Source organism: Heptranchias perlo, chromosome 1 (genome assembly GCF_035084215.1).
Source record: "Heptranchias perlo isolate sHepPer1 chromosome 1, sHepPer1.hap1, whole genome shotgun sequence".
Lineage (NCBI taxonomy): Eukaryota > Metazoa > Chordata > Chondrichthyes > Hexanchiformes > Hexanchidae > Heptranchias > Heptranchias perlo.
Genome location: NC_090325.1, coordinates 7,256,079 through 7,269,950, shown reverse-complemented (window position 1 = coordinate 7,269,950; position 13,872 = coordinate 7,256,079). Strand labels below are relative to the sequence as shown.

The 13,872-nt window shown below is 42.5% G+C and overlaps 1 protein-coding gene across 5 annotated transcripts in view; it reads right to left on the bottom strand.

Moving 5' to 3' along the window:
• Positions 1 to 213: 213 nt before the first annotated feature.
• The window catches only part of LOC137313832 (polyadenylate-binding protein-interacting protein 2-like), a 79,058-nt gene continuing 65,399 nt past the window's right edge, over positions 214 to 13,872 (bottom strand). For all 5 annotated transcript variants that reach the window (XM_067979751.1, XM_067979608.1, XM_067979651.1 and 2 more), the window contains 2 exons: positions 8,920 to 9,093; positions 214 to 6,931 (listed from right to left, as the gene is read on the bottom strand). In XM_067979751.1, coding sequence (XP_067835852.1) covers positions 6,875 to 6,931; positions 8,920 to 9,093 — 231 coding nt within the window. In that variant the 3' untranslated portion in view covers positions 214 to 6,874. The remainder of the gene's footprint in view (positions 6,932 to 8,919; positions 9,094 to 13,872) is intronic.

The window sequence follows — 13,872 nt, the reverse complement described above, 5'->3', positions numbered from 1 at the left end:
ATATGCTGATAGCGTTAGATGAAGCAGGGTTGGAAGATGCTCCTGTGGAGCATAAACATCGGCATGGACCAGTTGGGCCGAATGGCCCGTTTCTGTGCTGTACATTCTATGTAATTCTATGATCGTCTTCTTGACATCGGCAATTGTTAGTTTTGTTCCTGCAAAAGTTCATTCTTTCTATAAACAATTCAAGAAAAACAGACTAAACAAAACTGTAAATTACAAAGTTTATTCCACACTTGTGTCAGATAATTAACAATAAACAAAGGCGATACATCCGCAAACACAATCGGATAATGCCCTCGTCTCGACAAAATGCTGAGAACTCAATTTTTAATACAGAAATGGTATTAATACAGAAATGTGCTGGCAACTGTGGTTTAAACGGATTTTACCCCAGGAGTGATCCAACCCATTAACTACCAAGTAGCAAAATGGCAACAATGATACTGTGTAACTGAAATTTTTGGGGCAAGAACCCACTGCCAGTGATACACAGCAGAAATTTAAGATCCTGAACAGGGAGAGGGGCAAGGCCGAAGGGAAATTCATGCTCGAATAGATCCTGGATAATTCCCAGGAAGGGAAGGGGGGGGGGGGGGGGGGGGGAGATTTGAGATACAAGGTCCCCCAGTTCACCTCCCAGAAATTAGTTACGGAGCGTCATTGGTAGATGTCTAGGAGCCATTTGGGGAAGCCAGGCTTGTACTGCACTTTAATATCCGTGCACCTCAGCTAATAGGGTTCCCAGGGTTCAATTTACCAAATGCCATCTCAGTTAAATCCTCACCATCCAAGCTGGTCTTTCAATAGAATTGGATTTGAAGATATTGAGCCTCAGCGCAAGCGAAACGGAGCTTATGGGAAAACAAAAATCAGTTAAATCATGGGACGTTACCCTGCCCCATGTGCATAGTGGGTAGTGCTGGACCATTCCAAAAAATGAACAAAATAAATCACACACATGTTCCTATATTCAACTGAGGTTTTCCATATTAAAACTTAAATATTTTGGTTTTACAAGCTTATGTACTGTTTAACAGGATGATTCTTCAGTTTCCCCCCTTTTTTGACCATGATTGGTTTGTAATAATTTTGACATGAGAGAGAGAGAGAGAGGAAAAAAGAGAAAGAGAGGGAAAGAGAGCAAGACAGCAAGAGAGAGAAAAAAGTATTTATATAGTGCCTTTCAGGACATCCCAAAGCGCTTTACAGCTGATGAAGTATTTTTGAAGTGCAGTCACTGTTGTAATGTAGGAAACATTGTAATTAATCACCAAATGCAAAAATGGAGGTTTTCCAAAGGTGGTCCTCCAGCAACGAACAAAAATACTTTCTCGACATAAAAACATAAGAAATAGGAGCAGGAGTAGACCATACAGCCCCTCAAGCCTGCTCCACCATTCAATCAGATCATGGCTGATCTTCAACCACAACTCCACTTTCCCACCTGATCCCCATATCCCTCGATTCTCCTAGAGTCCAAAAATCTATCCATCTCACCCTTGGATACACTCAATGACTCAGCATCCACAACTCTCTGGGGTAGAGAATTCACAGCCCTCTGCATAAAGAAATTCCTCCTCATCTCAGTCTTGAATGGCCGACCCCTTATCTTGAGACAATGCCCCCTAGTTCCAGGCTCTCTAGCTAGGGGAAAAAAATCTCTCAGCACCTACCCTGTCAAGCCCCCTCAATCTTATATGTTTCAAACTCTTTCTACTCTTTCCCCTTTCCCTTAAATGTCTTAAGTGCCCATTGTCCTAAGCAAAATGCAATTTAAAAATAAAAATGTAGTCAGTAAGCTAACACAAAGGGGAAAGGGACCAGAATTCTAGCACCACTGCTAATTATTCCATTTACACCGCAGAATTTCGAAATGTCGAGCCAGAGGCTACAAGAGCCTCGGAACTTCAACACTCTCCTGACAATTCCAACGGTCCTGTGTTTGAGTTTACTCCGGTTTTTCTTCCACATGCAGACAAACCTTGATGGAAAATGCTGTATTACTGCACACAAATATATCTTGTATGCATGGAGTAACCTGGATAATGGCAATACATGGAACAACTGCCGTCAGTCCCCAAGTTTTTTCTGCAAAAATCAGGAAGCAAAACTGGTATGCATATCGTGTACCGTTAATCATCAGTTCTCCAGTACACGCTGTCCTATTCTATAGCACCAGCTCCTCCTCTAGGATAGGGGGTTATCACTTAATCCTTGCGTGTGCAAACAGTAAATAATAGTCAGCAGTGATGTACATGAACCACAGTATTGAATAGGAGTGAAAAAGCTTTCAACCATAATGCATCTTAACATAACGTTGGTGCAAGACAGATTAAAACCTAGGTGAGTTACTTGTAACCTATTTGCAATTTAAAAACATAAATTTTGAAATGCACGTGTTGAAACTTGAGAGAAAATTGAAGGCCAAGTGTGGGATGAGACAGGCGGTTCCCTCAATGGAGAGCTGATTTGTCTCTGGTTTCAAAACATGGGCACAAATGGGAACTATACAAAAGCTAATGAATACAAGCGTGCAAGAGTTCCATAATTCTCAGAAGAATCTGGTTACATCTTGGAGCACCCAAGTATGAAACTGCGTAGTGGGGCAGTGTAGGCCATGTGAGGTACAAAACTTGATTTTCTTAGGCAGAATCTTGTTACTCCACAGATGTTAAGTTGGCAGCTATGCAGGGGTGTAGCAAAGTGGGGGTCAGAAAGAGAAGACCTGCCAATTTGACAAATAAGCATCCAAATAACCACAAGAACAAATATCCAAATAAACCTGGCTAAAGTTACAGTCTGCAAACGACTTAATTTTTTGGATGACTACCGGAAACCTTTTTAAAACATCTTTAATGACCAAGAGACCTCTTCAGACTTAACATATGGCCAAATTGAACCCTTCTGCTTTCAGAGAAGATACCCTTGTTGCTATATGGGTTTGCTCCATTCATCTCAATGATCCAATTCCCAGTTGGTTCTCTGCACCAGAGAAATTTGGGACAATTCTCAATTGGCCACAATTGGTAGTCTCCCAATTAAAGATTCAAGATGGTGGGGGGGTGGGGCGGGGGGAGAAAGAGGGGAGGGATGGTTGCTACACGTTGTTTTAAACAACGTACACTAACCTAGTTTCAAGTGTGGCACCCTGTTTCCCTGCAGACAGTGTCTGATTAAAATTCTTTTCTAACCTTCAACACCAAAATTCAGACAATGCATTGTGATGAATTGTTTTTCCCTGAACGTTCATGATTGTGACAATATATTGGAATAAACCATAACAGGACAAACGTCGGTAATGCTCCATTTTTCTCCTTTTGGGAAGACAAATAGGCAGAGTGAAATAAACAGTATTGACTAAAATTAGCAGCTCCAGAAAAATAATAAAACCCAATATTTAAACCGAGGTTAGTTTTTTTAAAAAGACAAAGATATTAAAATGGAGAATTTGCCAACTAAGAGACAAGTTGTCATATCAGAATTTCCCCCTCCTAAACACCCCACCACCCCATTCAAATTTTTTTTTAATCACCTCCTCTCCTGAAGGCACTGACTCATGCTGGAATATAGTCCGTAGGTGCCGGCAGCCCTCAAGTACCTCAATTGACCATTCTTCCTATAAACGCCCAACATCAAGCAGCAGCAGACTATTCAACTGTGGAGGTCAGCACAGCTGAACCTGATCACGCTTCATCCAACCATTCACAAATATGCACTTTTCCATCAGTGGACAGAGATGGATCCCATATTGATCTTTCCTTCCTTAGTCCAGGAGTGCAGAGCCAACAGCACCACCTCTCCATTGCTACACTGTCTGCTGAGATCAGCTAACTTGGCATGCATCGAGAATCGAATCTAGGGCCTCTTGGTCTGCATCATTTAGTACACCGAGCAGCGCCTTTAATTCACTGGGCCATCAGGAGAGCAAAACTCATTCTTTGCTCCCAGAACGTAGCTTCCAATCGAGATTGATGGGATTGAAGTCCCTGCTCCGAATTAAAAGGTCCTAAACAAAATAAGTTTGGGGCAGTCTCAACTGGGTTTCTGGTAGGCAAGTCTGCAGCACAAAAGTGACTGCATTTCAGTAGCAACTGGCAATCTCACTCAGAGGGGCCACAAGGACAAGTTTGGGGAAGGGGAATGTCACGCTGGTGCACAGCAGGGTGGGTATTGCTCTAATTAAGGCATGCTGTAACTGAAGTGCAGAGAGGTGTATCTGGCCCACATGCTGACATGGGATGGTGAAAGTAGAAGTGTTCCATTTCTCCAAGCGCTAATCTCCACCTTGAGCAAAAAAACTCCCAGAAATCAGCCACCAAACAAGTGCGTGTGGTAGGGCTGTGGGGGAAAAAAAGTGTCACTTCAAAACATTCTTTCATCTTTAAGGGCCAAGAGCTGGTTGTCAGAATGATACCATAATATCATCCACCCAATTTATAAAAAAGTTAGTTTGTAATAAAGTGTTACAGTGAGGGATACATTATACAGAAGATATTTATAAGACTCATTAATGACTGCATTGAAGTGTTGCTGTTTAATAGGGCAGTGAGGAAGCCATAAATAGATGCATTATGCCACAATCTGATATACTGTATAACAGCACGTAAAAAAATGTTCCTTGTTTATTGAAGCAACTACAATGGAATTTCCACAATCTCTGCAAATTCAGAACCACAGAGGTGGGTGGAACAGAGGAGAGAGTAAAGAACTGTTAGTATGCAATCAATTATCATGGAAATCGCAAAAGCATTTCTCAGTAGTGATTTCATCCTAGAGGTTTGAGGTCCTCTCAACACAATGCAGCCACAAAAAACTATCGACAAAAGTTTATGATAACAGTTAGTTGCAAAAGAAAATTGGTGCAATAAAAACATTTTTGAAGATTTTGAATGGGGAAAAATATAGGATTAAATTATTAGTAAGGAATAAAACACATTTTTGTTAATATAAGCTGACACAAGGCTCAGGAAGAAATACAGCAACTTCAATATCTGAAAACCTATGAGTACTGAAAACTCCACCAGTTCAGGACCTGCATGGTTTTAAGCGAAGAGGGTTAGGAAAAGAGAAGTCTGACCTGCACAAAAAGTGTCAAATTCATAGAAAATTGTAATACTGCAATACTCAATTTCACCCACTGGAGAGCATTTCCTCAGCTCCAAAAATGCATAAATCAATGACCATAGACAGCACTGCCGTAAAGACTAAGGTTGCCCCACTCCCCCCACCAAACTGATGCTGGACTGGACTAATTAGAAACTTTCACAAAAGGGCACTGGAAATATGTTTTTCAAATTGGAAGTCTCTCCCACACTTATTTCTGTGCCTTGTGATGGATTATCAGGAACTTAAAGTGAATTTAATTAACAAAGTGAGCTTCAGAACTTAAGCTACAATTCCATTCCTTCCCACTAAAACACAATGTGCAAAAAAAAAGTGGCAACCATACTTAAATCAGGGTATCTGCCAAACCACTTTTATACCACCAGGTCCTGAACCTGTACATCTCCATCACCCAAAGAATTTATTCATGATCTTTTTAAAAACCACATTCAACCCTTGAACTTCCCAACATTCCACTGACCAAAGCTTTAGAAGAGTAGCCAAGTACCTTATTGTTTTCTTAAAATAAAAATCTACTTTCCAGTACTTTTTTTTGCACTCATTTGCCCTCAAGACTAACAAAGAAAAACAAATCCGAGCCTTGAAAGGAGCATCATCTTCTTCCCAGGGAGAGGGAGGGAGAGAGAGAGAGAGAGAGAGAGGCTGGAACAGCGGTGCCATTTTCACCATCGAGACAGACACAAGCGATGGAGGTTTTTGCGAAAACTGAAGTGAGCTGGATCACCAGGTCAGATGTTTGCCGGATAAAAAGCTCTTTGCTGAACACTTGTGGACTCTGTACCTTGGGCTGCTTTTCATCACGGCCCCCACCCCCAAGCGTGAAAAGTGCAACCCAATTTTTCGTCAGGAAAGGATTTCCCCACACAACCTCGTTCTAGCCAAATAGCATCCCATATTTTTTTTTAAGCTAGCCAATTTGGGTTGCACTTCAAAAAAAAAACCCCAAAAGATACATATACTGTATATATAAAACATTACAATATGCATTGTAACATATTTAGCCTCTACAGCTAGTTCCCTTTACTGCTTGTTTCAATGTTATCTTAGAAGGAAAATCTTGTAGACCATAAAATTGACCACCTGTAATGGTAGCGGTAATACTGTATTCTGTTATAGCTCTTCTACATCCCCCCCTTTGTAAGGCTCTCGTAGCAGGGAAGAGAGGGAAGTTTATAATCAGGCAGCAAAATAACCAAAGGTTGTGTGTGTTGGGTTCCAGCAGTTTGTAGCTATTCAATTCTTTTAGAATCAATTTTTTTTTGGCAAAGTGCTTTTGTTATTTCGCTTAAGCCAATTTTGTTTTTTTTTAAAAAGGATACTGTCACTTTAAATTCATCTTTCAGGAGACACAAAGTACCCTAAACTGAGCAAGTTCTGGCATCGCGTTCAATTCACCTCCTTCCCCACTCGCCAAGCCATGAAACAAGTTGTTCTAAGTAACAGACCCATTGTGATATGGGGCAGACGGAAATACCGTACACCAGCAAGGGTATGCCGGCTTGGCCTTGCACGCGTCGGAAAGTGTGAAAGGGCTGAGCTATTTTTGCAATGAAGCCGAACCAAGCCAAAAAAAAACATTAAATCTAAACAAGTCTTAGATTGGGGAGAGGGAGAGGGTGGGTAATCCAATAGTATCTATAACAAATAGGCCCTCTTAAAAAGTGACTCGCTTCACAGTGTTCAGAAATTGTATTTTTTTTGTTGCTTCCTCCAGCAGAGGGTAGCCTGCAAGACTCTCAGAATTTCAGTACTTCACTCCAGGAACAAATTCCTTGGCATCGGGATTCAGAGTACTTTTACTCTAGAGGGAAGAAAGAAGAAAAATAAAAAGACATATTTGGGTTATACAGTCACAAAAGACAAAGAAAAAAAGGATAAACTACAACAAACAGCTTCGCAACAACACCCTGAACTATGAAGAGGAAAAAGTTCACCAAGGGCTCCCGATGGAGCCGACTGCTATTCAGTTGTGCCCTGCTGGAAAGTGAATGTGTGCACGTTAAGTGAGGACAGGATCTGGCACAGCTGTGATACCTGAGGATCGAACAGCTTGTTGAGACTTAACGGGGGGCTCCCACATGAAAAATAGCTTCTCATGCGAGGTGACAGAGGATACTTGGCACCCATGGAAACATAAGAACAGGAGTAGGCCATTCAGCCCCTCGAGCCTGTTCCACCATTCAATCAGATCATGGCTGATCTGTACCTCAGCTACATTTATATGCCATTGCTCCATATCCCTTATCGAACAAAAAGCTATTGCTCTCAATCCTGAAAATTTCAACTGACCCCCAGCATCCATAGTCTTTTGGGGAAAGAGAGTTCCAGATTTCCACTATCCTTTGTGTGAAAAAATGCTTCCTGATTTCACTCCTGAACGGCCTAGCTCTAATTTTAAGATTGTGCCCCCTCATTCTGGATTCCCCCTGCAGAGGAAATAGCTTCTCTGTATCTACTCTATCGAAGCCCTTTATCATTTTAAACACCTCAATTAGATCATCCAAACATACCCATCAAGGGGAATAGAGGGAAGAGGAGGAAAATTGGCAAAAAAAACAATGCACAGCATACTTAGGAAAGTACTGGACCGGAAAAGACTAGGCAGTCCATTTAGCTGGTCCCAAACACTAATTATCTCTCAATCGCTCATGCCCTCAAGCATTTATCCAATTCTCGCTCAAGTTGATCCACACTATCCAGTGCCTCCCAGGACAGTCGACACTGCACATTAATCACCCTCTATATAATTACATTTAAATTGTTTGGGCACTTCAGTCTTCCAAGCTTAAATTGACACGCTTTGGTTTGGTTTGTGTCTTCTTGCACTATGAGCCTTCGTTCAGCTGATCGTACAGGGCAGAAGGCATGGAATGCTGGTTGCTGTGAAACAAATTGCTAGGGGGTATGAGACAGCAACTCTGGGTGACCCGTTTATCGATTCCTCTCCCTTCTTTTTGTGTAAGGAGGCACCCAACCGTCACACTTCATCTCCTCAGAGCAGCACAACTGAAAACGTATTGCATTTTTTGAAGTCGCAAATGGTAACCAAAACCCTGAACTGCAGTATCAACACTCCACATGTTCTACTCTGCTACCGTGAAAGTTGTACATTTTTATATTATTTAAAAACATGGTTGTTCATTTATTCCTCCCCTTTCAATGCTTATATTTTGTCCCTTCTTTAAGTTATTTGTCTATACACAAGGCCAACAATACACCATCCCAACTTGATGGAGCAGGCAATTTGCAGCCAGGTGTAAAAGAGCAAACTAAGGCAACTCAGAGTAGGGGAACATCTGAATTCCTCTCCGTTTCCTCCAGTAGTATCGTTGATGAGATTGGGAACTTGGGAGTGGGATTACAATTCAGGGTGTTACAGGCCCAAAAATATACTGTCAATTCCTATTCCCCTCCTCCAAATGTAAGCCTCAACACAAAAATCAAGCATGTATAGGATTTTCAAAGTTTAAAATCCTGATGTGCGTACTGTAACGTTATTTTTTTTGTTGCACATTTCATGGCTGCCCAGTTATCACAAAAATAAAAACGCAAGAAAATGTTTGTCGTCAGAATAATCTAGCACAAGCCAAGGATAAAAATTAAAACACACAAAATTACCAAGTTGCCTTCTGTGAAAATTTGGACCCAGACTTGTTTAACAATCATATGGAAAGGAAAAAAAGAATGTCCGGACATACAGTAGTGATCAGAATGTGAATTTTTTATACTGAAGTGTTATGCGCTGGCACTTTTTGTGGAAGGGCGACATCACCATTCTTTGCTCCTTACCACAAGCTCCTCTGTCTTGCTGCTGTCATTTATGGACAGTCCATTCATTTGTTGTTGCATCTGGTTGATGCCTGGCAAATCCCGCTCTGGAATGAACCATTCCTGGTCCTCCTCATCCAGCATCTCCTGAAAACAACGCTCCAAGAATTCTTCCTCCCATAATTCCTCTTCTACCTGTGGACCACCACAAAAATAATGTTAACTATTAAATACACATGCTGGTTCATTTAATGACCAAATCTAAATATCGGGGTATGGTATCACTGAGCAGAGCCTGCCAGAGTTAGCCAGCTGCAATTTCTCCAGGCATCAGTTAATCAGAATTCATACCGATAACCAAGGCAAGTAAACGCACTAAAATAGTGTGAAAAGGTTGAGGTGAAAGGGAGGAAATAGTATATGGAATGGAATCATTATAGATGGATATCACAAAAGCTCATTATAATCCTCTATCATATAGAGCATACAAATCCAAAGTTTTCTATTTAAACCTATCTTTCAATATTGATATGCATTCTTCAAGTTGGTAGTGATTTTTGAATAACAAGTGAAGTCGCGGCTTGCAAATTCACTGACGAGGCCAGGTTAAAATGACTTTTTAAAAAAAAAGATAAAATGGCTGATCTGAAAAGCTGTCTGGTAGATAGCCATATAATGAAAGTTATCTACAAAGTAAAAGTCATCTATATGCGTGAAAACAATGGGTTTTTGAGAGTGTGGTAAACCTATCCTCCCCAGCCAAAGCATCACCACTCAAGTATAGCCTACACCAAGCCCACCACCAAAGCTATGAGCTGGTGAACTGCAGATGTATAATTGTCCAGAAGTCTCTTCTTCCCCACTCCCACCTTCCCTACACTGAGATATCTGGTATGCTGGAGATAAGCAGCTCAGTGATAGGAAGGGAAAGGGAACATGAAAATCAAACCAGTTATCACACTGCCATAGACCTCAGTATAACACCTTTCAGTGGTAACTGGGCAAGAAACGTACTGATTATGCAGCAATTGTCGCCAAATATTCCAATACTCTACAACATTATACAACATGAACCTTTATAAAACACTGGTTAGACCAATTCTGGGCACCGCAATTTAGGAAGGTTGCGAAGGCCTGACAGGGTGCAGAAGAGGTTTACTAGAATGGTTCCAGGGATGAGGGACTTCAGTTACGTGGATAGACTGGAGAAGCTGGGGTTGTTCTCCTTAGAACAGAGACGGTTGAGAGGAGATTTGATAGAGGTATTCAAAATCATGAAGGGTCAAGACAGAGTAGAGAGAAACTGTTCCCAGAAGCAGAAGGATCAAGAACCAGAAGACACAGGTTTAAGGTGATTGGCAAAAGAACCAAAGGCGACATGAGGAGAAACTTTTTTTTAAAAACACAGCGAGTGGTTAGGATCTGGAATGCACTGCCTGAGGGGGTGGTGGAGGCAGATTCACTCGTGGCTTTCAAAAGGGAATTGGATAAGTACTTGAAGGGAAAAAAATTGCAGGGCTATAGGGAAAGGGCAGGGGTGTGGGACCAGCTGGATTGCTCTTGCAAAGAGCCGACAGGGACTCCATAGGCCGAATGGTTTCCTTCCGTGCTGTAACTTATGATTCTATGCAAGTCTATTAGAATAATGGGATCATCATCGATGAAGTGAAAGTAGTTGGGGTTGAGAGGAACCTTGTATCCTACAAGTAGGTGACTGGATAACTCAGGCAGGAGTGTCGGTAATCAGAGGACACAGATTTAAGGTAATCGGCAAAAGAACCAGAAGCGAGATGAGGAGACATTTTTTTAAAGCAGTGAATTGTTATGATCTGGAACGCACTGCCTGGAAGGGTATTGGAAGCAGATTCAATAATAACTTTAAAAAGGGAATTGGATAATTACTTGAAAGGGGAAAAATTTGCAGGGCTATGGGGAAAGAGCAGGGGAATGGGACTAATTGGACAGCTCTTTCAAAGAGCTGACACAGGGACAATGGGCCGAATTGCCTCCTTCTGTGCTGTAAGATTCTATATTCTAATGCTCTACTCCAGGATGGTATGTTGCCTCCCTGGTGCAAGGGTCAGGGATGTCTCGGAGCGGCTGCAGGACATTCTGGAGGGGGAGGGTGAACAGCCAGTTGTCGTGGTGCATATAGGTACCAACGATATAGGTAAAAAACGGGATGAGGTCCTATAAGCTGAATTTAGGGAGTCAGGAGTTAAACTAAAAAGTAGGACCTCAAAGGTAGTAATCTCAGGATTGCTACTAGTGCCACGGGCTAGTCAGAGTAGGAATGACAGGATAGCTAGGATGAATACGTGGCTTGAGAGATGGTGCAAGAGGGAGGGATTCAAATTCCTGGGCCATTGGAACCGGTTCTGGGGGAGGTGGGACCAGTACAAATTGGACGGTCTGCATCTGGGCAGGACTGGAACCAATGTCCGAGGGAGAGTGTTTGCCAGTGCTGTTGGGGAGGGTTTAAACTAATGTGGCAGGGGGATGGGAACCGATGCAGGAAGTCAGTGGAAAGTAAAGTGGTGACAGAAACAAAAGGCAGTAAGGGAGAGTGTACAAAACATGACCGGACAGGTGGTCTGAGAAAGCAGGGCAAAGACCAAGGGGAGTCCAGATTAAACTGCATTTATTTCAATGCAAGAAGTCTGATGGGGAAGGTAGATGAACTCAGGGCATGGACGGGTACATGGGACTGGGATGTTATAGCTGTTACTGAAACATGCCTAAGGGAGGGGCAGGACTGGCAGCTCAATGTTCCAGGGTACAGATGCTATAGGAAAGATAGAGCAGGAGGTAAGAGAGGAGGGGGAGTTGCGTTCTTGATTAGGGAGAACATCACGGCAGTAGTGAGAGGGGATATATCCGAGGGTTCGCCCACGGAGTCTATATGGGTAGAATTGAAAAATAAGAAGGGAGAGATCACTTTGATAGGATTGTACTACAGACCCCCAAATAGTCAACGGGAAATTGAGGAGCAAATATGTAAGGAGATTACAGACAGCTGCAAGAAAAATAGGGTGGTAATAGTGGGGGACTTTAACTTTCCCAACATTGACTGGGACAGCCATAGCATTAGGGGCTTGGATGGAGAGAAATTTGTTGAGTGTATTCAGGAGGAATTTCTCATTCAGTATGTGGATGGCCCGACTAGAGAGGGGGCAAAACTTGACCTCCTCTTGGGAAATAAGGAAGGGCAGGTGACAGAAGTGTTAGTGAGGGATCACTTTGGGACCAGTGATCATAATTCCATTAGTTTTAAGATAGCTTTGGAGAAGGATAGGTCTGGCCCAAAAGTTAAAATTCTAAATTGGGGAAAGGCCAATTTTGATGGTATTAGACAGGAACTTTCAGAAGTTGATTGGGAGAGTCTGTTGGCAGACAAAGGGACGTCTGGTAAGTGGGAGGCTTTCAAAAGTGTGTTAACCAGGGTTCAGGGTAAGCACATTCCTTATAAAGTGAAGGGCAAGGCTGGTAGAAGCAGGGAACCTTGGATGACTCGGGAAATTGAGGCCCTAGTCAAAAAGAAGAAGGAGGCATATGACATGCATAGGCAGCTGGGATCAAGTGGATCCCTTGAAGAGTATAGAGATTGCCGGAGTAGAGTTAAGAGAGAAATCAGGAGGGCAAAAAGGGGATATGAGATTGCTTTGGCAGATAAGGCAAAAGAGAATCCACAGAACTTCTACAAATACATAAAGGGCAAAAGAGTAACTAGGGAGAGAGTAGGGCCTCTTAAGGATCAACAAGGTCATCTATGTGCGGAACCACAAGAGATGGGTGAGATCCTAAATGAATATTTCACATCGGTATTTACGGTTGAGAAAGGCATGGATGTTAGGGAACTTGGGGAAATAAATAGTGATGTCTTGAGGAGTGTACATATTACAGAGAGGGAGGTGCTGGAAGTCTTAACGCGCATCAAGGTAGATAAATCTCCGGGACCTGATGAAATGTATCCCAGGATGTTATGGGAGGTTAGGGAGGAAATTGTGGGTCCCCTAGCAGAGATATTTGAATCATCCACCGCTACAGGTGAGGTGCCTGAAGATTGGAGGGTAGCAAATGTTGTGCCTTTGTTTAAGAAGGGCGGCAGGGAAAAGCCTGGGAACTGCAGAACGGTGAGCCTGACATCTGTAGTGGGTAAGTTGTTAGAGGGTATTCTGAGAGACAGGATCTACAGGCATTTGGAGAGGCAGGGACTGATTAGGAACAGTCAGCATGGTTTTGTGAGTGGAAAATCATGTCTCACGAATTTGATTGAGTTTTTTGACGGGGTAACCAAGAAGATAGATGAGGGCTGTGCAGTAGACATGGTCTACATGGACTTCAGCAAAGCCTTTGACAAGGTACCGCATGGTAGGTTGTTACCTAAGGTTAAATCTCATGGGATCCAAGGTGAGGTAGCCAATTGGATACAAAATTGGATTGACAACAGAAGACAGAGGGTGGTTGTAGAAGGTTGTTTTTCAAACTGGAGGCCTGTGACCAGCGGTGTGCCTCAGGGATCGGTGCTGGGTCCACTATTATTTGTTATTTATATTAATGATTTGGATGAGAATTTAGGAGGCATGGTTAGTAAGTTAGCAGATGACACCAAGATTGGTGGCATTGTGGACAGTGAAGAAGGTTATCTCGGATTGCAACGGGATCTTGATAAATTGGGCCAGTGGGCCGATGAATGGCAGATGGAGTTTAATTTAGATAAATGTGAGGTGATGCATTTTGGTAGATCGAATCGGGCCAGGACCTACTCCGTTAATGGTAGGGCGTTGGGGAGAGTTATAGAACAAAGAGATCTAGGAGTACAGGTTCATAGCTCCTTGAAAGTGGAGTTACAGGTGGATAGGGTGGTGAAGAAGGCATTCGGCATGCTTGGTTTCATTGGTCAGAACATTGAATACAGGAGTTGGGATGTCTTGTTGAAGTTGTACAAGACATTAGTAAGGCCACACTTGGAAT